Below are 24985 nucleotides of genomic sequence, written 5' to 3' on the forward strand. Positions count from 1 at the left end.
GAATTTGCATGTATTTGACTTTGAAAGGAAAAGGGAACTGAGAGAGCCCCCAGATGCCTGAGTAGGAGAGACAGGGGACAGAGGTTGCCAAGCCCTGGCTGCCACTTGTCAGGTTCCTTGTGTTAGACATGCATAATCTGTATGCCGTCACTGGGTACCCGGACCCACCAGGTAAGGCCCCGGCCAGGCTGGGGCTGGGGCCCAGGTGTGATCAGGACCCAGGGTACAGAATCCCCACCATGGGGCAGCTGAGGCAGAGACCAGGGCTTGAGGGATGAAGGGAGGAGGGAATGGCTGGGTGCTGACTGGCTTTTCCCCTGGAAGGGACCATGGAGGAGGAGGAGGATGATGACTATGAGAACTCAGCGCCTCCCTACAAGGACCTTCCTCCCAAGCCAGGTAAGAGGACTTTTTGGAGCATGACCTGGGGGAATGCAGAGAAAAGGGTCTCCAGGGGGCATTGGCTGGGCTTTGTAGATATACAGTCTCCTCTGTACCCAGCCCATGCCGGGCACCGTGGAACCCACACCCTGCCCAGGAGGACCTGTCAGTCTGATGGCGGAGGCAGGTTTGGGCACAGTCTTGGTGAGCAGGGCTGAGAGAGGAAGGGTCAGGAGACTGGCCAAATCCTTGAGGGATGGAGGGCTCAATTAGAGGAAAGGATTTTGGGGTGGGACTTGAGGGATGAGTAGACATTTCTTTTTTTTTTTTTTTTTTGAGACGGAGTCTCGCTCTGTTGCCCAGGCTGGAGTGCAGTGGCCAGATCTCAGCTCACTGCAAGCTCCACCCCCGGGTTCACGCCATTCTCCTGGCTCAGCCTCCCGAGTAGCTGGGACTACAGGCGCCCGCCACCTCGCCCGGCTAGTTTTTTGTATTTTTTAGTAGAGACGGGGTTTCACCGTGTTAGCCAGGATGGTCTCGATCTCCTGACCTCGTGATCCGCCCGTCTCGGCCTCTCAAAGTGCTGGGATTACAGGCTTGAGCCACCGCGCCCGGCCTAGACATTTCTTAAGAAGAGAAGTCCAGGAGAGAAATGTTGGGGGCAAAGTCCCTGAGTCACAAAAACTGGTGCTTGAGAAACTGGGAGTGGACTGTGGGCTCCCAATCTCCTCACCTTTCCACCCAAAGCCCAGATTTTATTTAGACTTGGATCTCAAACCCAAGGCATGGCACAGGGTTCAACAAGAGTCTAAGTGGTTGTAAAAGTGGAGGTTTGGGCCAGCCGCAGTGGTGTGCGTCTGTAGTCTCGATACTTTGGGAGGCCAAGGCAGGAAGATCATTTGAGGACAGGAGTTTGAGACCGGCTGGGGCAACATAGAAAGACCCTGTCTCTGCCAAAAAAAAAAAAAAAAAAAAAAAGTAGAGGTTTGGGCCGTGTGTGGTGGCACACATCTGTAGTCTCAGCTACTTGGGAGGCTGAGTCAGGAGGATGGCTTGAGCCCAGGAGTTCTGGGCTATTGTGAACTATGTGATCGGGCATCTGCACTAAGTTTGGCATCAATATGGTGACGTTTTGGGAGGAAGGGACCACCAGGTTGCCTAAGGTGACTGAGGAGGGGTTTCCAGGTTGGAAATGGAGCAGCTGGACACTCCTGAGCTGATCAGTAGTGCAACTGCTCCTGTGAGTAGCCGCTGCACTCCAGCTTGGGCAGCATAGCAAGACGCCACTTCTAAAAAAAGAAAAGAAAATGAAACTGGAGGTTGTTGATGTTTTCCTGGGTTTACTGCCACCAGGGACCCTGAGGCCATGAGGGATCCCAGGGGCCCAAAACCCAAAATCCCTGAGATACGCTGATGGTCTGGTCCAGGTGACCTTAGACAGGGGCCATTCTGTGAGGGCTAAGGCTGTATATCCCTCATCTCTGGGTCCAGAGTGGGGCCACCTGGGAGGTCCAGAAATATGATGGGACTTGCATGAGGTAGGAGGTGAACTGGGCTGTGTTGTTTCACTGCCTCATCTCCAATTTATGGTCCTAATGTGACCCTCAAGCCCTGGGTCTACATATATGACCAACCAATCCCATTCCCTTCTTCAGGGCCATGTCTCCTCCAAAAGCACAGTCCTGTTCTCACCTCCACATGCAACCTCACATCCACTCTCCAATCCATCTTCATCACCCTCTCTACTGCAGCCCAGCCTCGACTCCTTCCCCATTCCCAAACCTGGCAAGGATTCTGTTCATCATTCTAACCACATCATGACCTTACCCACATCCACCCCTGTCCCCAACCCATTTTCCATCCCATCCCACCCCATCCCAACTCCAATTCTAACCCAAACCCCACCTCATCTTCATCCCCGTCCTCAAACTCAACTGTGTTTTTGTGTTTTGAAATCCCCTCCATCCCCTTCCATCCCTTCTCCTTTCAATCAAACCCTCAAAGAGACACACAGAGAACTGTCAATTGTCAGCGCATTAGTTTTTATGAGAGGAAACCAGAGAATTAAAAAAAAATTTTTTTTGAGACAGGGTCTTGCTTGTCACCCAGGCTGCCCTGCAGTGGTGCAATCATAGCTCACTGCAGCCTTGAGCTCTTGGGTCCAAGCAATCCTCCTACTACAACCTCCCGAGTAGCTGGGGTTACAGGCATGAGTCACTCTCTGTAAAGCCTCATGTGAAGCTCAGGGTCTGCATATATGGCTCATATGACTCTCAGGTGCTGTAAGTTCTGCAGAGATGAGTGTGATAGTCAAGATGGGTTCCCCATGACCCTTACATTCTCGTATTCATGCCCTTGTGTAGTCTCTTCCCACAATGACTCAGAGCTGGTCCGTGTGATAAACAGAATACTGTATAGCGGAGACCATCCTTTACGAGTCGTGAGGCTAGATCATAGAAGCATGGTGGCTTCTATCTTTGCCTCTGCCATGTTCTGAAGATGCCCAGTCATCCCTTTGGAGAGGCTCACATGGCAAGGAACTGAGGCCTCCCACCAACAGCCATGTGAGTGCATCATCTTAGAAGCAGATCTTCTAGCCCCAGTCAAGCCTGCAGATAGATGACTTGCAGTCCCAGGCAACATCTTGACTACAATCACACAAGAGAGCTCAAGCTAGAACTACCCAGCTAAGCTGCTCTCAGATTCCTGAACCACAGAAACTGTGAGATAATAAATGCTTATGGTTGTTTAAAGTCACTACGTTTTGGGGTAATTGTTTATGCAGCCATAGATAACTGACCCAGTGCCCTGCTGGCACTTCACCCTGGAATGTGGGGGAATACTTAGCATCTATCCCCTTAACATCTTGTTACAAATGTTACCACTTCTAGGAGGTACTTCCTGACTACCTCTCTATGTTAGCTTTTATCCTATCCCATTGCTCCGTTTTATTAGGTTTAGAGCAATAATACTTAGTCTATATAAAAACATATTTTAATGTTTCTTAATTTCTTTACAATTATTATTATTTTTGAGACGGAGTTTCACTCTTGCCGCCCAGGCCGGAGCGCAATGGTGCAATCTCGGCTCATCGTAACCTCCGCCTCCCAGGTTCAAGTGATTCTTCTGACTCAGTCTCCCTGGCAGCGGGGATTATAGGCATGCGCTACCGTGCCCTGATAATTTTGTATTTTTAGAAAAGATGAGGTTTCTCCATGTTGGTCAGGCTGGTCTCGAACTCCTGACCTCAGGTGATCTGCCTGCCTCGGCCTCCCAAAGTGCTGAGATTACAGGCGTGAGCTACTGCGCCCAGCCTCTTTTCTTTTTTCTTTCTTTTTTTTTTTTTTTAAGAGTGGGATCTCCCTCTGTTGCCCAGGCTGGAGTGTAGTAGTACAACCATGGCTCACTGCTGCGTAAACCTCCTGAGCTCAAGCAATCCTCCCACCTCAGCCTCCTGATAGCTGGGACTACAGGTGTGCACCACCATGCCTGGATGGTTTTTTCTACTTTTTTTTTTTTTTTTTTTTTAACAGAGATAGGGTCTTCCTATGTTGCTCAAGCTGGTCTTGAACTCCTGGCCTCAAGCAATCCTCCTGCCTTGCCTCCCAAAGTGCTGGGATTATGGGCATGAGCCACTGGGCCCAGCTGATTTCTATGTTTCTTTACTAGTTTATTGCATCTCTGGTCTAGATTGAAGGAAGAAGCTTATCCATCTCTTCCACACAGGGCTTGGTGCTCTGTAGGGGAGCTCAACTGGCAGTGGGGAGGGGGGAGGCGGGTGGCTGTTGTCATTGCTCCTTCTCCTCCTTCTCCTTCTCCTCCTCCTCCTCCTCCTCCTTCTCCTCCTCCTTTTCCTTCTTCTTCTCTCCTTCTCCTCCTCCTCCTCCTCTTCCTCTTCCCCTCCTCTTCTTCCTCCTTCTCCTCCTCCTTTTCCTTCTTCTCTTCCTCCTCCTCTTCCTCTTCCCCCTCCTCTTCTTCCTCCTTCTCCCCCTCCTCCTCTTCCTCTTCCTCCTCCTCTTCCTCCTTCTCCTCCTCCTTTTCCTTCTTCTCTTCCTCCTCCTCTTCCTCTTCCCCCTCCTCTTCTTCCTCCTTCTCCCCCTCCTCCTCTTCCTCTTCCTCCTCCTCTTCCTCCTTCTCCTCCTCCTTTTCCTTCTTCTTCTCTCCTTCTCCTCCTCCTCCTCTTCCTCTTCCCCTCCTCTTCTTCCTCCTTCTCCTCCTCCTCCTTCTCCTTCTTCTCTCCTTCTCCTTCTCCTCCTCTTCCTCTTCCCCCTCCTCTTCTTCCTCCTTCTCCTCCTCCTCCTCTTCCTCCTTCTCCTCCTCCTCTTCCTCCTTCTCCTCCTTCTTCTCCTTCTCCTCCTCCTCCCCTTCCTCTTCCCCCTCCTCTTCTTCCTCCTTCTCCTCCTCCTCCTTTTCCTTCTTCTCTCCTTCTCCTTCTTCTCCCCCTCCTCCTCCTCTTCCTCTTCCTCCTCCTCCTCCTCCTTTTCCTTCTTCTCTCCTTCTCCTTCTTCTCTTCCTCTTCCTCCTCCTCTTCCTCCTCCTCCTTTTGCTTCTTTTCTCCTTCTCCATCTCCTTCTCCTTCTTCTTCTTCTTCAATAGAATCTCACTCTGTCGCCCAGGCTGGAGTGCAGTGGCACTATCTCGGCTCACTGCAAGGGGGGTTATTGTCATTGTTTCTTCTTCCTCTCTCTTTTTTTTGAGACAGAATCTCACTCTGTCACTCAGGCTGGAGTGCAGTGGTGCAATCTTAGCTCACTGCAACCTCTGCCTCCTGGGTTCAAGTGATTCACCTGCCTCAGCCTCACAAGTAGCTGGGATTACAGGCGTGCACCACCACGCCAGGCTAGTTTTTGTATTTTTGGTAGAGACGCGGTTTCGCCACGTTGGTTGCCCAGGCTTATCTTGAACTCCCAACCTCAGGCGACCTGCCCGCCTCAGCCTCCCAAAGTGCTGGGATTACAGATGTGAGCCACCACACCTGGCCCATTGTTTCTTCTGTGTGTGAATCCAAACTCTGGAGACAGGTGTGTGTGTGTATGTGTGTGTGTGTGTGTGTGTGTGTGTGTGTGTGTGTGTGTGTGAGGTCTGGGGGCTTCTCCCAAGACGGATTTGCGTGTACTTGACTTTGAAAGGAGAGGGAAACAGACAGATGCCTTAGACACCTGAATAGGAGGGACAAGACCTGGCTGCCACTTGTCATGTTCTTAGTGTTAGCTGTAGCCATGTACAACCTGCATACTATCGCTGGGTGTCTGGACCCACCAGGTAAGGCCCTGGCCGGGCTGGGGCTGGGTCTCAGGTGTGGTCAGGACCCAGGGTACAGAATTCCCATCATGGGGCAGCTGAGGCAGAGACCAGGGCTTGAGGGATGAAGGGAGGAGGGAATGACTGGGCTCTAACTTGCTGTTCCCCTGGAAGGAGCCATGGAGGAGGAGGAGGAGGATGATGACTATGAGAACTCAACGCCTCCCTACAAGGATCTTCCTCCCAAGCCAGGTAAGACGACTTTTTGGAGTGTCACGTGGGGGAATACAGGGAACAGGGTCTTCAGGGGGCATTGGCTGGGCATTGTAGACACACAGTCAGTCTCCTCTTTACCCAGCCCATGCCGGACACCGTGGAACCCACACCCTGCCAGGAGGATCTACTAGTCTGATGGGGGAGGCAGTTTTGGACACAGCCTTGTTGAGCATTGCTGAGAAAGGAGGGGTCAGGAGACTGGCAAAATCCTTGGGGGATTGAGGACTCAACTAGAGGAAGGGACTTTGGGGTGGGACTTGAGGGATGAGTGGACATTTCTTTTTTTTTTTTGAGATGGAGTTTCACTCTGTCGCCCAGGCTGGAGTTCAGTGGCACAATATCCGCTCACTGAAACCTTGCCTCCTGGGTTCAAGCGATTCTTCTGCCTCAGTCTCCCGATTAGCTGGGATTACAGGTGCCCCGCCACCATGCACGCCTAATTTTTGTATTTTTAGTAGAGACGGGGTTTCACCATATTGGTCAGGCTGGCCTCGAACTCCTGACCTCAGGTGATCCGCCCATCTCGGCATCCCAAAGTGCTGGGATTACAGGCATGAGCCACTGAGCCCTGCCGAGTAGACATTTCTGAAGTAGAGAAGCACAGGAAAGAAGTCCCTGAGTCATAAAAGCTGGTGCTTGAGAAACTGGGAGTGGACTGTGGGATCCTCAATCTCCTCTCATTACCACTCAAAGCCCAGGGCTTTATTAGTCTTGGATCTCAATAAACCCAAGGCATAGCCCAGGGTTCAGCAAGAGTCTGATCAGATGTAAAAGTGGAGGTTTGGGCTGGTTGCAGTGGTATGTGCCTGTAATCCCACTGCTTTGGGAGGCCAAGGTGGGAGGATCACTTGGCTATGAGTTCACTGGAGGCCAGGAGTTCCAGACCAGCCTGGGCAATAGATAGCAAGACGCCCATCTCTACCAAAGGAAAAAGAAAGAGAAAAGTGGAGGTTTGGGCCAGGAGGAGTGGCTCATGCTTGTAATTCTAGCACTTTGGGAAGCCAAGGTGGGAGGATCAATGTAGCCCCAGAAAAGAGACCATCCCAGGTAACAGTGAAACCCCCAGCTATATGAAAACATTTTTTTTTTTCAAATTAGCCAGTTGTGGGATGTGTGCCTGTTGTCCCAGCTTCTCAGGAGGCCGAGGTGATAGGACTGCTAGAGCCCAGGAGTTCAAGGGTGCAGTGAGCTATGATGGCACCACTGCACTCTGGTCTGGGTGACAGAGCAAGGCACTGTCTTTAAAAAAATATATATATATATATGGCTGGGCACGGTGGCTCACGCCTGTAATCCCAGCACTTTGGGAGGCTGAGGTGGGTGGATCACTTGAGGTCAGGAGTTTGAGACCAGCCTGGCCAACATGGTGGAACCCCGTCTCTATTAAAAATATAAAAGTTAGCTGGCTGTGGTAGCATATGCCTGTAATCCCAGCTACTTGGGGGGCTGAGGCACAACTGCTTGAACCCAGGGAGCAGAGGTTGCAGTGAGATGAGATCACGCCACCGCACTCCAGTCTGGGCAACAGAGCAAGCAAGACTCTATCTCAAGGGAAAAAAAAAAATGGCCAGGCGCGGTGGCTCACGCTTATAATGCCAGCACTTTGGGAGGCCAAAGCGGGCAGATCATGAGGTCAGATAGAGACGATCCTGGCTAACACGGTGAAACCCCATCTCTACTAAACGTACAAAAAATTAGGCGGGCGCCTGTAGTCCCACTACTTGGGAGGCTGAGGCAGGAGAATGGCATGAACCTGGGAAGCGGAGCTTGCAGTGAGCTGAGATTGTGCCACTGCACTCCAGCCTGGGAGACAGAGCAAGACTCCGTCTGAAAAAAAAAAAAAAAAAGATGGAGACACCAAGCAATCCAGGTTGGTTGGTCATCCTAGCTTAATCCTATCTCCATCCCTAATCCCAATTCCATTCTCATGTCCCACCCCATCTCCAACCCAATCTCCAACCCTCCACTGCAGTCCTAACCCTGTTTCCATCACTTCCTTTTGACTCATTCCCATCCTCAGCCGAGCCCTCACGCTGAGCTTCTCTTCTCCAGGTTCAAGTGCTCCACCAAGACCTCCAAGAGCAGGTGAGTTGGGGCTGGGAGTGTAGGAGACCCAGAGCTGGCTTTGCCCTGCTCTGGGCCTCGGCAACCATTCCTCCCTCCTCAGAAAAGGAAACAGAGAAACCCCCACTTCCTTGCAAGCCCCGGAACATGACAGGTGAGAGCTGAGGGCTGGCGTTTTCCTGCTCACCTGGCTGAAGCCCGTCTTGAAATGACTTTCTCATCTCTTCTAGGACTGGACCTCATCTCTGTCACCTGTCCACCTCCTCAACTGGGTGAGCAGTGGGAAGACCCTTTAAGATGCTTAAGAGGGGATACCTGGATGTTTCCTTTCAATTCCCCAATTTTTATTTATTTATTTATTTTGAGACAGAGTCTCGCTTTGTCATCCAGACTGGAGTGCAGTGGCGCGATCCTGGCCCACTGCAACCTCTGCCTCCTGGGTTCAAGTGATTCTCTTGCTTCAATCTCCCGAGTAGCTGAGACTACAGACACGAACCACCTGACTAAGTTTTGTATGTTTAGTAGAGACAGGGTTTTGCCATGTTATCCAGGCTGGTCTTGAACTCCTGACCTCAGGTGATCCACCCGCCACGGCCTCCCAAACTGCTGGAATTACAGGCATGAGCCACTGCCCCCAGCCAGCCCCCTAAACTCTCACCAGAGAACAAAGCAGAGGTTGTTGATCTTGGAAGACAGAGTCTTTCGGCATCTTCTGAATAAACCTCTCTCCCCCTTTCTCCCAGCTGTGAATCTTGAGCCTTCTCCATTGCAGCCATCCCTGGCCGGTAAGTTATTATCCCCTGCAAGTGTCCTCACATTTCCCCTCTGACAGTGGCTAGTGTATCTGATTGAGACCTATGACTCTACAGTGAGACCCTGAGTCAGAGGAACTTCTCCTTTAAGAAGTTGCTCCTTCAGGACCTGCTGCACTGTTCTGAGTTACTCTAGTGGGCACTGCTCTAAGTGAGAAAGCCATTCCTTGACATCAGAGTTTGCAAACATGTTTTCTTTTTTGTCCTTCTGAGGACCAGAGTTATGTGGTTGTTTTGTTTTTGATAATGATGATGGTACTTATGGTTCTGTTGGTGATTGTGATGGAAGGATGAAGAAGGAGATGATGGAAAGGAAGAGGATGGTTGGTGGTAGTAACGATGGTAGAGGTAGTGATGGCATTGTTGGGTGCTCATGGTGATGGTAGAGATACTAATGATGGTGGTGATGGTGGAGATGGTGACGGTGTTGTTGGTATTGATGATCGTAATGATGGTGGAGACAGTGATATGGTGGTGATGGGGGGTAGAGGTAGTGATGATGTTGTTGGTGATGGTGGTGGTGATGATGAAGGCAGTGATGGTGTTAGTGGGATGGTGATGGTGATAGTGGTGGTAGTGATGGTGTTGGTGGTGATGGTGTTGGTGATGATGGTAGAAGTAAGTGATGGTATTGTTGACAATGACAATGTTGTTGGTGATGATGATGGTGATGGTGAAGGCAGTGATTGTGTTGGTAATGATAGTGCTGTTGGTAGTGATGATGGTGGTAATGGTGGAGGTGGTGATGGTGTTGTTAATATTGATAATGGTAGTGAGATAGTGTTAGGGTGGTGATGGTGGGTGGAGGTAGTGATGGTGTTGTTGGTACTGATGGTGGTGATGGTGGAGGTAGTGATGATGTTGGTAGTGATGATGGTGGTGATGGTGGAGGTAGTGATGATGTTGGTAGTGATGATGGTGGTGATGGTGGAGGTAGTGATGATGTTGGTAGTGATGATGGTGGTGATGGTGGAAATAGTGATGATGTTGGTAGTGATGATGGTGGTGATGGCAGAGGTAGTGATGATGTTGGTCATGATGATGGTGGTGACGATGGAGGTGGTGATGGTGTTGTTGGTAGTGATGATAGTGGTGACGGTGGAGGTAGTGATGGTGTTGTTGGTAGTGATGATGGTGGTGACGGTGGAGGTAGTGATGGTGTTGTTGGTAGTGATGATGGTGGTGACGGTGGAGGTAGTGATGGTGTTGTTGGTAGTGATGATGGTGGTGACGGTGGAGGTAGTGATGGTGTTGTTGGTAGTGATGATGGTGGTGATGGTGGAGGTAGTGATGGTGTTGTTGGTAGTGATGTCAGTAGTGATGATGGTGTTGATGGTGGAGGTAGTGATGATGTTGGTAGTGATGATGGTGGTGATGGTGGAGGTAGTGATGATGTTGGTAGTGATGATGGTGGTGATGGTGGAAATAGTGATGATGTTGGTAGTGATGATGGTGGTGATGGCAGAGGTAGTGATGATGTTGGTCATGATGATGGTGGTGACAATGGAGGTGGTGATGGTGTTGTTGGTAGTGATGATGGTGGTGATGGTGGAGGTAGTGATGGTGTTGTTGGTAGTGATGTCAGTAGTGATGATGGTGGTGATGGTGGTGGTGATGGTAGAGGTAGTGATGATGGTGGTGATGGTGGAGGTAGTGATGTTGTTGATAGTGATGATGGTGGTGATGGTGGAGATAGTGATGGTGCTGTTGGTAGTGATGATGGTGGTGATGGCGGAGGTAGTGATCATGCTGTTGGTAGTGATGGTAGTGATGGTGGTGATGGTGGAGGTAGTGATGTTGTTGATAGTGATGATGGTGGTGATGGTGGAGGTAGTGATGTTGTTGATAGTGATGATGGTGGTGATGGTGGAGGTAGTGACGATGTTGGTAGTGATGATCGTGGTGATGGTAGAGATAGTGATGGTGTTGTTGGTAGTGATGATGGTGGTGCTGATGGTGGTGTTGGTAGAGATGATGGTGGTAGTGGAGGTGGTGATGGTGTTGTTGGGAGTGACGATGGTGGCGGTGGTGGAGGTAGTGATGGTGTCAGTGATGACCGTGTTCAAAAAAAAAGAAGCTGCTCCTTTCCGAGTCTAGGCCAAATCTCCAGAAGCTCAGGTGTCTGCTTGCATGCGATATGGGAAATGTTCTCTGCTCTAGAAGCCGTGGTCCACAAGCGCCCCTGACCCAGAAGCAACTTGGGCAAGGGCTTCTGGAGAGTCGAAGATGATGCATCGTAGATATGAAGAACAAAGCTGTGTCCAAGTCATGCCTAACCTCACCAAACCTCACTTTACTCACTTGCAAAATGGAGACGATACTTAAAACCTACATCATAAGGATGAGACTCCAATAAGATAAGAAGGATGTAGGTTGGGCACAGTGGCTTACGCCTGTAATCCCAGCACTTTGGGAGGCTGAAACAGGGAGGACCTCTTGATGCCAGGAGTTCAAGACCAGCCTGGGCAACATGGCGAGATCCCCATCTCTACAAAAAAATAAAATAAATTAGCTGGGCCTTATGGTACACACCTATAGACCCAGCTACTTGACAGGCTGAGGTGGGAGGATTGCTTGGGCCCAGGGGTTAGAGGTTGCAGTGAGCTATAACTGCGCCACTGCCCTCCAGCCTGGATGACAGAGTGAAACCTTGTTTCAAGAAGGAAAAAGAGAAGGATGCAACACGATGCTTAGCGCACAGTAAATGCATCAAAAAGATCCTGAGCCTCCCCCAGGGTTTACTCTCCCTAACCCTCTCTTGCTGACCTTGTCTGCTGAAACAGTCATGACTACAGAATTCTGCCCCCTGCTCTTGGAGAAAGACTTAAGAGTCTCTTCCTCACTCTCTGAAGCCCCCGTATTAGTTTCTTTGTCCCCATGCCCACTCCCCAGCAACTCCAGCGCCCGGGCTCAATCAGACATCTGAAGGTCCTGGCTGCTGCCAGAAGAGGTGGATGATGTACCTGTGTCTGCCGGTGGTGATTTCCCTGATCCTGGGCTGCGTGGGTCTCACCGTGACCCTGATTAAATGTGAGTAGGGCCATGATGGGACATGGGGAGAGATTGAGGAAGGAGCACAGGAGGACCTGGGCTCAATGTGGACTCGTCTTCATAGACCAGGAGTTGATGGAAGAACTGAGAATGTTAAGCTTTCAGCAGATGACGTGGCGAGCAAATAGTGAGTACTTTCAGTCATTCCTTCATGCCACTCCTATTGAGCCCTAACCCAATCCTCAGATCCAACTCCAAAATCCAACCTCATCCCCATCTTTGCTGGGCACTGTGCTAGGTACCAGGGGGATAAAATGGTAAACATGTCAGACACAGTCCCTGTCCCTGTGAAGTGTGCATGTGTATATGTGTCTAGACCTCCACCATCCAATATGGTGGCTACAAACCACATGTGGCTGTTGAACACTTGAAATGTGGCCAGTCCAAATGGAGATGTGCTCTAAGTATAAAATACACACTGGGCCAGGGGCAGTGGCACATGCCTGTAATCCTAGCACTTTTGGAGGCTGAGGCAGGAGGATTGCTTGAGGCTGGAAGTTCAAGACCAGCCTGGGCAATACAGCAAGACCCCATCTCTAAAAAAAATTAGCAGGGTGTGGTGGTGTGTGGTGTGTGCTTGTCATCCCAGCTGCTCAAGAGGCTGAAATGGGAGCATCTCTTGAATCAGGGAGTTTGAGGTTGATCATGAGCCATGATCGCACTCAAGAGATCCTCCTGCCTCAGCCTCTTGAGTAGCTGGGACACAGGCGCGTGCCATCACACCCGGCTGATTTTTAATTTTTTTTTTTTTCTAAAGAAGAGGTTTCACTATGTTGACTAAGCTGGTTTCAAACTCCTGACCTCAAGTGTTTCTCCTGCCTCAGCCTCCTGAAGTGTTCCGTGCCTGGCCTAAAACCTGTGTTTCCGTTTTATCCAACTGAAGGACCAGCTACTGAGCTAGCGAGTATTGAAAAAGGGAAGAGTTCGTGGGGGGAGTAGTGATAATACACACATTAATTCCAGAAGAATCTTCTGACCTGGCATGGCTTTCATCATGACTGCTGAAGTCTGAATATTTCTCCATTCCACACTGCCTCACCCTATGCTTCATAACAAGCAAGCTCAAATCCCATCAATGGCTTCTCATTGTCCAGAGTCCAAGGTGAAACCTTTAGACTGGCATTCAAGGATCCACATACTAGGTTGGGCACAGTGGCTCATGTCTGTAATCCTAGCACTTTGGATGGCTAACTTTTCTTTCTTTCTTTCTTTCTTTTTCTTTCTTTCTTTCTTTCTTTCTTTCTTTCTTTCTTTCTTTCTTTCTTTCTTTCTTTCTTTCTTTCTTTCTTCCTTTCTTTCCTTTCTTTCCTTTCTTTCCTTTCTTTCCTTTCTTTCCTTTCTTTCCTTCCTTTCCTTCCTTCCTTCCTTCCTTCCTTCCTTCCTTCCTTCCTTCCTTCCTTCCTTCCTTCCTTCCTTCCTTCCTTCCATCCTTCCTTCCTTCCTTCCTTCCTTCCTTCCTTCCTTCCTTCCTTCCTTCCTTCCTCCCTTCCTCCCTTCCTCCCTCCCTCCCTCCCTTCCTTCTTTCCTTCCTTCCTTCCTTGTTACTTTCTTGCACTCTTGCTTTCTTTCTCTCTTTCTTTCTTTCTTTTGACAGAGTTTTGCTCTTGTTACACAGGATGGAGTACAGCGATGCGATCTCGGCTCACTTCAACCTCCCCCTCCCAGGTTCAAGTGATTCTCCTGCCTCAGCCTCCTGAGTAGCTCAGATTATAGGCATTTGCCACCACTCCCGGCTAATCTTTTGTACTTTTAGTAGAGATGGGGTTTCACCCTGTTGGCTAGGCTGGTCTCGAACTCCTGGCCTCAGGTGATCCATCTGCGTCAGCCTCCCAAAGTTCTGGGATTATGGGTATGAGCCACTGCACCCGGCCTAGCAAGACCCTGTTTCTATAAAAAATGTTAAAAAAATTAGCCAGTCATGATGTCGTGTACCTGTAGTACTAGCTACTCAGGAGGCTGAGGTGGGAGGATCACTTGAGCCCAAGATGTCGAGGCTGCAGTGAACCACGATTGCATCACTGCACTCCAGCCTGTGGGATAGAACAGGACTCTGTCTAAAAAAAATAAAAGGATCCAGGCATCCGAGCTCATTCTACTTTGATCTCAAGCTTTTCTGAGTTTTCCCTTCACTCTTACAGGCTTTGCCAGGTTACCACAACATACTTGCCTCTGTATCTTTGCTTTTTTTTTTTTGAGATGAAGTCTGGCTCTGTCGCTCAGGCTGGAGCACAGTGTTGTGATCTCGGCTCACTGCAACCTCTGCCTTTGGTGTTCAAGTGATTCTCCTGCCTCAGCCTCCTGAGTAGCTGGGATTACAGGCATGCACCACCATGCCCGGCTAATTTTTGTATTTTTAGTAGAGACGGGGTTTTACCATGTTGGCCAGGCTGGTCTTGAACTCTTGACCTCAAATGATCTGCCCACCTCGGCCTCCCGAAGTGCTGAGATTACAGGTGTGAGCTGCCGCGGGCAGCCTGCATCTTTGCTTTTAAGATAGTCCCTGCCTAATATGCCTCTTCCTCACCTCACAGTTATCGAATAACTTTCTTCCTTTAAAACCCACTTCCTCCAGGGTGCCCACCACCCCTTCTCTTCCCCACGTCCCCGGGATTGATCCCTCCTCTGAGCCATTCTCGGATTCTGAGCACTGTACATGTGGTTTTTGGGCGCAAGCATGACCCACTGGAATGTGGACATAGTGGGGAGAGCAACCCTTGCTTCTCTCTCCGATGTGTCTGCAGTACGTGGTGGATGGGTAGGATGGGTTTTGAGTCTCTAACCCTCAGGCCTATCCCTTCTGATAGTGACTGGCATGTCAGGGCTAGCTGGCCTGAAGCATGACATTGACCGTGTAAGAGCTGACACCAACCAGTCCTTGGTGGAACTTCGGGGCTTATTAGGTGAGTGAGACTTGGGGAATTGCCCAGGGATGGGGGGCATGGCAGAGCTGGCACATTATATCACTCCATTGTGAAGTGATTCTCAGTGCAATCTATGCGAATGGTGTCTCCCTGCTGGAGTTGAGCAGTGTACAGCCTGCACAACTGTACATGGCATACTATGTACATGGCTCAGGTTCTGGGGCCATCCTGACAGCATTCTTTCTGGTTCCCAGGCTGCCGCCAAGTTACCTGTCCAGAAGGCTGGCTGCCCTTTGAGGGCAAGTGTTATTACTTCTCCCCAATCACCAAGTCATGGGATGAAGCTCGGACGTTCTGCCAGGAGAATTACTCTCACTTGGTCATCATCAATAGCTTTGCTGAGCACGTGAGTTGTTCCCACTGAACCTTTGAGAACATTCAGGGACAGCCCGCTTCTCTTCCAGGGTGCACACATCCCTCCCTTCCCCGGATGGCAAGAAATTAGAATTACTTTTCAGTTACTAAAACTTTAACTGCAAGCTCTCCCTAAGATAGTATCATGCAGAGGTTAAGAAGACATGCTTTGTTTTTTGAGTTCGAATTCTGATTGTGTTGATTTCACCTCTGTAGGTTTCAAGTTTCAGTTTTATCTCTAACATGAAAATACAATAATGAATATCTGTTAGGTAGCACTTTCTGTGTTTCAGGTTGTATTCCAAATACTTTACATCTTACATTCATTAACACGTGCAATCCTCAGGACAACCTATAAATTAGTATGTCAGTCAGAAGAGGTTCTTTCTTTCTTTTTTTTTTTTTTTTTTGAGATGGAGTCTCACTCTGTCACCCAGGCTGGAGTGCAGTGGCACAATCTTGGCTCACTGCAACCTCCGCCTCCTGGGTTCAAGTGATTCTCGTGCGTCAGCCTCCTGAGTAGCTGGGATTGCAGGTGTGTGCCACCATGCCTGGCTAACTTTTGTATTATTAGTAGAGATGGGGTTTCTCCATGTTGGCCAGGTTGATCTTGAACTCCTGACCTCAGGTGATCCACCTGCCTCGGCCTCCCAAAGTACTGGGATTACAGGCATGAGCCACTGTGCCCGGCCAAAACAGGGCTTTTGAAGAAATTAAATTAGGTAATGTAAATGAGGCAGGTACAAATCATATTCCCTAACTCAGTTTCACAAGAAATACAACTAAATTTCCTTTAAATTACTCATTTTAGTTTCTCTCTTGAGTTTTCATTCTACTAGACTGGTGTACATTTACTCTCAGTCAATTGGGGTCCGCCATTTTACTTCTAAATGGGGACAGCTTTTATGGGGTCAAGGTGGAGGGAAGCACACATCGGGTCTTTATTGTCTTTACTCCAAACTGATATCTACTGGGACATCTATAGACTGAATGATCCTGGGAAGGTTATTTAACCTTTCTGTGCCTCAGTTTTCTCATCTGCAAAATGGGCATAATGATAATACTTGCTTCAATGAGTCGTGATAAGAATCCAGTGAGACAATTTGCGCAAAGTAGCATAGCTCACTTTTTTTTTTGAGATGGAGTCTTGTTCTGTTGCCCAGGTTGGAGTGCAGTGGCATGATCTTGGCTCACTGCAGCCTCTACCTCCCAGGTTCAGGTGATCCTCCTGCTTTAGCCTCCCAAGTAACTGGGACTATAGTCACGTGCCACCACTCCCAACTAAGTTTTGTATTTTTTTTTTTTTAGTAGAGTTAGAGTATCATCATGTTGGCCAGGCCGCTGTCTAGTTAATGATCTCAAGTGATCTGCCCCTCTTGATTGACCTCCCAAAGTGTTGGGATTATAGGTGTGAGCCACCATGCCTAGTCCATAGCTCACTTCTTAATTCATTAAGTCAACCAACATTTCCTGAGCACCTACTATGTGCTAGAGAGCATTCTACATATTGGGGATCCTGTGATGACCAAGACATATGAGTTCCCTCTTCTTCAACTGTTCTGATTTTGGTGCCTAGAAATAGCAAGGACTCTCTAAATGTTAAACAGTCTTCTGATTTTCTGGGGCTCAGTCTTTGGACCACCTAGGCTGCCCCCGAGGCATCCCACTCTTCCATCAGCAAAGCCTTTGGGCCTGGAGGTCTTTTTCTGCTGTTCTTGGGCACAAGAGATCTTTCTGCTCCTCCTATCCCATTCTGGGGTCTAAGACACTGTGAGGCCTTCTAAGCCTCCGTCTAATCTGATGGGACAGGAAGCCCTTTCCACTCTCTGATTTTCTGACACCTCCCTGGGGCTTTACCCAGGAAATAGTGCCCAGGCCCCTTCTGCTTTTTAGTCTCCAAGCCCATCTGGGGTTTTTACCATCACCTGATGCTCACCGGAAATGAGATGCCAGATTCTTCTCTCAGGGGCCTTCCATGTCTACACATTTATTATTTCCTTCCCATGGTGACCTTACCTCCCCACATTTTTTTTTTTCCCTCAAAGCAGAAATTTTATTGCCCACATTCTTTGACCACAATGCTATAACGACAGAAATATTTTCTTTTACAAAAATTTCAATCATCTTAAAAATGTTTAAAGTCAGCCAGCTGCAGTGGCTTGCACTGTAATCCCAGCAGTTTGAGAGGCCGAGGTGGGCAGATCACCTGAGGTCAGGAGTTCGAGACCAGCCTGGCCAACATGGTGAAACCTGCTGTCTACTAAAAATACAAAAATGAGCTGGGTATGGTGGAGCGCGGCTGTAATCCCAGCTACTCAGGAGGCTGAGGCAGGAAAATCGCTTGAACCCGGGAGGCAGAGGGTGCAGTGAGCTGGGATCATGCCACTGCATTTCAGTCTAGGAGACAAAGCAAGACCCTGTCTCAAAAAAAAAAAAAATTTTTTTTTTTTTTTTTTTTTGAGACGGAGTCTCGCTCTGTCGCCCAGGCTGGAGTGCAGTGGCCGGATCTCGGCTCACTGCAAGCTCTGCCTCCCGGGTTTACGCCATTCTCCTGCCTCATCCTCCCGAGTAGCTGGGACTACAGGCGCCCGCCACCTCGCCCGGCTAGTTTTTTGTATTTTTTAGTAGAGACGGGGTTTCACCGTGTTAGCCAGGATGGTCTCGATCTCCTGACCTCGTGATCCTCCCATCTCGGCCTCCCAAAGTGCTGGGATTACAGGCTTGAGCCACCGCGCCCGGCCAAAAAAATTTTTTTTTTTTTTAAAGTCACTAGATAACTTTGGGTTAAAGAAGAAATCAAAACTGCAAGTAAATAAAAGCAAACATCAATTGGCATTGCCTATAGTAGAACACATGCAATAGATTATAGTCAAAAATTCTTAAAGCGCAAATAATTCCAGGATGTGGAAAGCTGGGATGAGTGTTACTCACACCCGTGTAGCACCAATAGCCAGATAAACTATAAAATCATAACTTTTCTTAACCTCATTAGCTAACTGATATCATAGGGCAGTCAAAAAGTCTAAAATGGTCCAGGCGTGGTGGCTCACGCCTGTAATCCCAGTACTTTGACCTCCCCACTTTTTTTTTTTTTTTTTTTTTGAGATGGGATTTCGCGTTTTCTTGCCCAGGCTGGAGTGCACTGTCGTGGTCTCGGCTCACTGCAACCTCCGCCTTCCGGTTTCAAGCAATTCTCCTGTCTCAGCCTCCCGAGTAGCAGGGATTACAGGCATGCCACCAGGCCTGGCTAATTTTTGTATTTTTAGTAGAGATGGGATTTTGCCATGTTGGCCAGGCTGGTCTCCAACTCCTGACCTCAGGTGATCCACCCGCCTCAGCCTCTCTAAGTGCTGGGATTACAGGCGTGAGCCACCGTGCCTGGCCACCTCCCCACATTTTAAGAAATCTTGGTTTGGTGGTAAGTTGGGTGAGTTAAATGTGATTTGCATACAGTAAAATGCGCAGGTCTTTGGTGTATGTTCAGTGAACTTTGACAAATGCATACGCCTGTGTAACTGTCAAACTAACCAATATTTATAATCTTTCCACCACCCTAGAAAGTTTTTTCATATCCTTTTTCTTTTTTTTTTTTTCTTTTTTTTTTTTTTGAGACGGAGTCTCGCTCTGTCACCCGGGCTGGAGTGCAGTGGCCGGATCTCAGCTCACTGCAAGCTCCGCCTCCCGGGTTCACGCCATTCTCCTGCCTCAGCCTCCCGAGTAGCTGGGACTACAGGCGCCTGCCACCTCGCCCGGCTAGCTTTTTGTATTTTTTAGTAGAGACGGGGTTTCACCGTGTTAGCCAGGATGGTCTCGATCTCCTGACCTTGTGATCCGCCCGTCTCGGCCTCCCAAAGTGCTGGGATTACAGGCTTGAGCCACCGCGCCCGGCTCATATCCTTTTTCTAGTTAATCCTTCCCTGCCGCCACTTGCAACCACCAGTCTAATTTCTTTTGCCATAAATTAGTTTGCCTGGAGAGGAGTTGCTTCTAACTATATTTTCTTCCCTATCTTTTATCTTTGTCATAAGTCTTTTCTTTTCTTCCAAAGGCCTGGGATTTTGATTTTTTTCGGGACAGGGTCTTGCTCTGCTGCCCAGGCTGGAGTGCAGTGGTGCATTCATAGCTCACTGCAGCCTTGAACTCTTGGGCATAAGGGATCCTCCCACCTCAGCCTCCTGAGTAGCTGGGACTGTAGACACGCACTACCATGTATGGCTAATTTTTTACAAATTTTTGTAGAGATGGGGGTCTCAGTATGTTGCCCAGGCTAGTCTCGAACTCCTAGGCTCAAGTGATCCTCCCTCCTTGGCTAAAGTGCTGGGATTACAGGTATGAGGCAGCATGTCAAAGGCCTGAGCTTTTGAAATACCAAAACCAGGAAACCTACTTTCCATCTTCCTTCTTTCTTTTCCTGGAACAATGAACTTCTGTGCTGTTTGGATGCAGATTAAGGCTACGGAGTGGCACAAAAGTGCAAGAGAAACCAAAAAACATCAGTTACTATTGCTAAAAATGTCACTTAAATGCTATAATGCTAAATACTAAGATGTCACAGTATGAGGCCCTGCACAGTGGCTCATGCCTGTAATCTAGCTCTTTGGGAGACTTACAGTGACCTTTGGGACATGCAGTGAGCCATGATTGCACCACTGCACTCCAGTCTAGTTGACAGAGTGAGACTTTGTCTCAAAAAAAAAAAAAAAAAAATTAGGCCAGGTGTGGTGGCTCATGCTTATAATTCCAGCACTTTGGGAGGCTGAGGCAGGTGGATCAACTGAGGGCAGGAGTTTGAGATCAGCCTGGCCAACATGGCGAAACCCCATCTCTACTAAAAAATACAACAATTAGCCGGGCCTGGTGGCAGGTACCTATAATCTCAGCTACTCGGGAGGCTGAGGCAGGAGAATCTCTTGAACCCAGGAGGCAGAGGCTGCAGTGAGCTGAGATCGCACCACTGCACTCCACCCTGGGTGACAGCAAGACTCCGTCTCAAAAAAAAAAAAAAAAATCCTCACACCACCACCAGGAGATAGCTACTGTTAACCCATTTTACAGGTGAGGAAACTGAGGCACAGAGCAGTTCACAGGTTGCATGAGAAAAAGTAGCACGATTATTCCCACCACACACACTACAGTAGGAGGAAGACATCGATCCTGTTCTGCGTACCATGGGGATATGGACGGGTTGTGGGAGGTGACGTTCCCAAGCCCTAAATGTGTGGGACAGGGTAGAGGGCAGGTCCTCACCCTGAGGGTCATGCAGAGGAATGGCTGTCTGAATGGAGTTTGTATTTGCAGAATTTTGTGGCCAAGGCTCACGGCTCTCCACGGGTGCACTGGCTGGGGCTGAATGACAGGGGCCAAGAAGGGGACTGGAGGTGGCTGGATGGGTCTCCTGTGACGTTAAGGCAAGTGCTCGGGTTTCGTGGGGTCTCTCTGCTTCCTCTGTGGGCCCTGACCATGGGGAGGGGAGAAGGTGATGGAGTACATGGTTGAAGGAGTCAGGAGCTGTTTCTTTTCTTTTTCTTTTCTTTGAGATGGAGGGAGTCTTGCTCTGTCACCCAGGCTGGAGTGCAGTGGCATGGTCTCGGCTCACTACAAGCTCCACCTCCCGGGTTCAAGGAATTCTCTGCCTCAGACTCCCGAGTAGCTGGGATTACAGCTGCCCGCCACCACACTCAGCTAATTTTTGTAGTTTTAGTAGAGATGGGGTTTCACCATATTGGTCAGGCTGGTCTCGATCTCCTAACCTCAAGCGATCCACCCGCCTCGGCCTCCCAAAGCGCTGGGATTACAGGTGTGAACCACTGCACCTGGTGGAACATTGGCTGCTAAAGGTTCACAGGAGTGCCATTTCTGGAAAGCTGTTCTCAGCTGAATGGCAGCCTGCTCACCTAAGATGTTACCCAACTCCACTGGGGTCAGCTCACAACCAGTGACAGCCTAAGAGAAGCCTGGACCCCTTGTGACAAATTGGGATGACCCTGGTGCTGTTCACATCCCAGTGGTCTCCGCTGGGGTCGGGCTGAGGCTAGAGTCATCTGAGTCCACGCTCCTGCTCAATTCCTTCCCCATTCCGTCTGGCTTCCCTCACCTCTCTCCTAAGAACATCCTTTAATAAATCCTACACGCTCGAGTTCCTGAATCAGGCCCTGCTTTAAGCAAGACCCTACATGATCTAAACAATTCTTAGAAGGTTGGGAAGGTTGGGTTGGGAGGTTGTAAAAGAAATAGTCTTTGGAAGACAAGACAGAAACTGACCAGATTCAGAAATTGATCACAGGTGTAAACCTCCGCGCGCTGCTTAACACGGGTTTTGACAAATACGTAGTGCCGGGTATTCATCGTTACGGTATCATACAGAAGAGTTTCACCACCCCTAAAGATCCCCGTCCCTCTGCCCCCTTTTTCCTCCATCCAGCTTCTGGGAGCCAGAGGAACCCAATAACATCCACAATGAGGACTGTGCTGCCATGAACAAAGATGGCACCTGGAATGATCTGTCTTGCTACAAAACTACGTATTGGATTTGCGAGCGGAAATGTTCCTGTTGAAGCCCAGACCGAGGCTGGGGGGGTCCATATTCGAGCGTCCCTCACTCTTTGAGATGAGAATCTCCTGCCCTTTCGTGGACGGCCTTGCCTCTTCATGAGTGGACACAGATGTGCCCCACGCAGGATTGGCACCCTGGATGCAGCAAATTCCCAGGGATGCAAGTCAGGCTGCCTCTAGAGTGAAGACTTGGGCTTGTCCTAGTAGATGGTGAGCTGGGAGGACGCTCAGAGCTTGGTGGTGGGAGGTCTCCCAGTTCTGGGGTTGAACGGATCTTCACTAAATTCCTGATCATGACTCTTGGGAAGTGATACTAGCCCTGAAGACCCTGGGGCTGGTATTGAACCTGGGATGAAATATCCTGGCGCCTCTGAACCACAAAGAGCTGGGACTGGGCTCCTTTTTCTGCAGCCTCAAACTTCTGGGCTCAGGCCATCCTCCCATCTCAGCCTCCTGAATAGCTGGGACTATACATGTGCACCACCATGCGTGGCCAATTTTTTGTAGTGTTTAAAGAGAGGGAGTCTCACTATGTTGCCCAGGCCAGTCTCAAACTCCTGGCCTCAATTGATCCTCCTACTTGGGCCTCCCAAATTGTTAGAATTACAGGTGTGAGCCACTGTGCCTGGCTCAAAATTATTATTATTATTATAGAGATGAGGTCTCACTCTGTTGCCCAGGCTGGTCTCAAACTCCTGGGATCAAGCAATCCTTCTGCCTTGGCCTCCCAGAGTGCTGGGATTACAGGCATGTGTCACCACACCTGGCCGATATTTTTATTTTTATTTTTACTTTCCCCATCTTTTCCTTTTTTTTTTTTTTTTTAAATGAAAGCTTTGAAAGTGGTGACAGCAAAATTTCCCTTAGAACTAGACCTCTAGATCTGCCTTGCACAGAAATACATTAAATGGACTGGTCTCATGTAGTCCCCGCCATCTTTGCAAATTACAAACCTAAAAATTACAGAACATCAGCAGAGAAGGCAGGAGAGCTTCTATACTTACCCCATGTTGTCCTCTGCAGACACTGCTTCCTTCCTGGTCTCAAACAGCACAAATAACCCAGAAACTATCAAAAGTATTTTGGACCAGCAGCTTTCTCAATGTCTTGGGTAAGGTTTGCACAAGCTAAGTGGCAGAATCAGACCTTTGCCAGAAGACTTGGCCCATGGAAATTCTATCCTTTTTTTTTTTTTTGGAGACAGGGTCTCATTCTGCCACCCAGGCTGGAATGCAGTGGCACAATCATAGCTCACTGCATCCTCTGCCTCCTGGGCTCGAGTGATCCTCCCGCCTCAGCCTCCCAAGTAGCTGGGACTACTGGCATTCACCTTCATACCTGGCTGGTCCATGGAACTTCTAGAAAGGCATACCAGCTGAAAAGCAAGACCCCTACATCGTGTGGCCAGGCAGGCCATAACCTGGTCATATCCAAACAGGACAACGCTGGACATATCCGCCAACATGTGCCCTTGAGCTGTCTGTGGGTTGTAACATCTTTGATGATATAATTCACTTTATTTGCCGGGCACAGTGGCTCACGCCTGTAATTCCAGCACTTTGGGAGACTGAGGTGGGCAGATCACCTGAGGTCAGGAGTTCGAGACCAGCCTGGCCAACATGGTAAAACCCTGTCTCTACTAAAAATACAAAAAAATTAGCTGGGCGTCGTGGCATGTGCCTGTAATCCCAGCTACTCAGGAGGCTAAGGCACGAGAATTGCTTGAACCCAGGAGGCGGAGGTTGCAGTGAGCCGAGATCGCGCCACTGCACTCCAGCCTGGGTGACACAGCAAGACTCCATCTCACAAAAATAAATAAATAAATAAATAAATAAATAAATAAATGAATAAATAAAAATAAAAATTCACTTTACTTCTGTGTGGACTTTCTTGGGCTATTAGCTCTTGCAATGTTAGTGCTTCTCAAAATGCCACTTTGTTGGGTGTTCCTTGTCTACTGTGTGTTAGTTTGCTGGGGATGCCATAACAAAGGACCATAGACTGGGTGGCTTCAGCAACAGAATGCATTTTCTCACAGTTCTGGAGGCTGGATGTCCAAGATCAAGGTGTTGGCAGGGTTAGTTTCTTCTGAGGCCTCCTGTCTTGGCTTGTAGATCATCCTCTTCTCTCTGTGTCTTCACCTGGTTCTCCCTCTGTGTCTGGGTCCTAATCTCCTCCTCCTCTTCTTTTTTTTTTTTGAGACAGGGTCTCGCTCTGTCACTCAGGCTGGAATGCAGTGGCGTGATCTCAGCTCACTGCAACTTCTACCTCCCAGGCTTAAGCATCCTCCCGCCTCAGCCTCCCGAGTAGCTGGGATTACAGGTGTGCACCACTGTGCCTGCCTAATTTTTGTATTTTTTGTAGCAACGGGGTTTTACCATGTTGCCCAGACTGGTTTTGAACTCCTGGGCTCAAGCGATCTGCTCACTTTGTCCCCGCAAAGTGCTGGGATTACAGGCATGAGCCACTGTGCTGGGCCTACAATGACCTCTTTAAAGACCCTGTCTCCAAATATAGCAATATTATGAGGTCCTGGGAATTAGAATTTCAACATATGCATTTGGGAAGGGTGGCACAATTTTGCCTATAACATTCACAAACTGTCAGAGTGACCCCCGCCTGACCCTCCTGCCCTGGCCATGTGACAACCAAAAAATATCAATTAGAGGGCTGGTACTACCCCCAGCTAGGCATAACTCAACATAATATTCCCTTTGAACAATCCTTGAATTGCATCCAAGGGTGGGTAGACATTCTCCAAACCAACCAATTTGTCATTATTGTTTTTTGAGACAGAGTCTTGCTCTGTCGCCCAGGTTGGAGTGCAGCGGCGCGATCTCGGCTCACTGCAACGTCTGCTTTCCAGGTTCAAGCAGTTCTCCTGCCTCAGCCTCCTGAAGAGCTGGGATTACAGGCGTTTGCCACCACGTCTGGTTAATTTTTGTATTTTTAGTAGAGACAGGGCTTTGCCGTATTGGCCAGGCTGGTCTCGAACTCCTGACGTCAAGTGATCCGCCCACCTCAGCCCCCTAAAGTGCTAGGATTACAGGTGTGAGCCACCATGCCTGGCCTTATTTTATTTTTTGAGACAAGATCTCACTCTGTCAGTGCAGTGTTGTAATCATAGCTCACTGCAGCCTCAAACACCTGGGCTCAAGCGATCCTCCCTCCTCAGACTCCTGTATAACTAGAACCACACCCAGATAATTTTATTTTATTTATTTTTTGTATAGACAGGGGTCTTGCTTTGTTGCCTAGACTGGGCTTAAACTCCTGGTCTCGAACAATCCTCCTCCTTCAGCCTCCCAAAGTGCAAAGATTGCGATCAATTTA

At 49.0% G+C, this 24985-nt stretch overlaps 1 protein-coding gene across 3 annotated transcripts; it reads left to right on the plus strand.

The window, feature by feature from the left end:
• Positions 1 to 36: 36 nt before the first annotated feature.
• Positions 37 to 22703, plus strand: LOC105486866 (C-type lectin domain containing 17A). Of its 3 annotated transcripts, XM_071085937.1 has the most exons (13): positions 38 to 171; positions 325 to 399; positions 5797 to 5874; positions 7951 to 7983; positions 8066 to 8116; positions 8193 to 8234; positions 8706 to 8747; positions 11667 to 11804; positions 11890 to 11952; positions 14630 to 14725; positions 14941 to 15092; positions 20399 to 20508; positions 21522 to 22703. In XM_071085937.1, the coding sequence occupies exons 1-13, from the start codon at positions 129 to 131 to the stop codon at positions 21652 to 21654; spliced, it is 1056 nt and encodes a 351-aa protein (XP_070942038.1). In that variant the 5' UTR covers positions 38 to 128; the 3' UTR covers positions 21655 to 22703. The 3 variants fall into 3 exon arrangements, with proteins under 3 accessions (XP_070942039.1, XP_070942038.1, XP_070942040.1); XM_071085938.1 differs by lacking the exon at positions 11890 to 11952 and having other exon boundaries at positions 37 to 171; XM_071085939.1 differs by lacking the exon at positions 5797 to 5874.
• Positions 22704 to 24985: the final 2282 nt, after the last annotated feature.

Source organism: Macaca nemestrina, chromosome 20, assembly GCF_043159975.1.
Source record: "Macaca nemestrina isolate mMacNem1 chromosome 20, mMacNem.hap1, whole genome shotgun sequence".
Lineage (NCBI taxonomy): Eukaryota > Metazoa > Chordata > Mammalia > Primates > Cercopithecidae > Macaca > Macaca nemestrina.

Bases quoted from the DNA above. Each gene is read 5' to 3' on its own strand.
- LOC105486866 (XM_071085937.1), top strand. From the start codon at position 129: ATGCATAATCTGTATGCCGTCACTGGGTACCCGGACCCACCAG. The intron at 14,726-14,940 runs GTGAGTGAGACT...TCTGGTTCCCAG, and splicing joins GGAACTTCGGGGCTTATTAG to GCTGCCGCCAAGTTACCTGT. The intron at 20,509-21,521 runs GCAAGTGCTCGG...TCCTCCATCCAG, and splicing joins GGGTCTCCTGTGACGTTAAG to CTTCTGGGAGCCAGAGGAAC.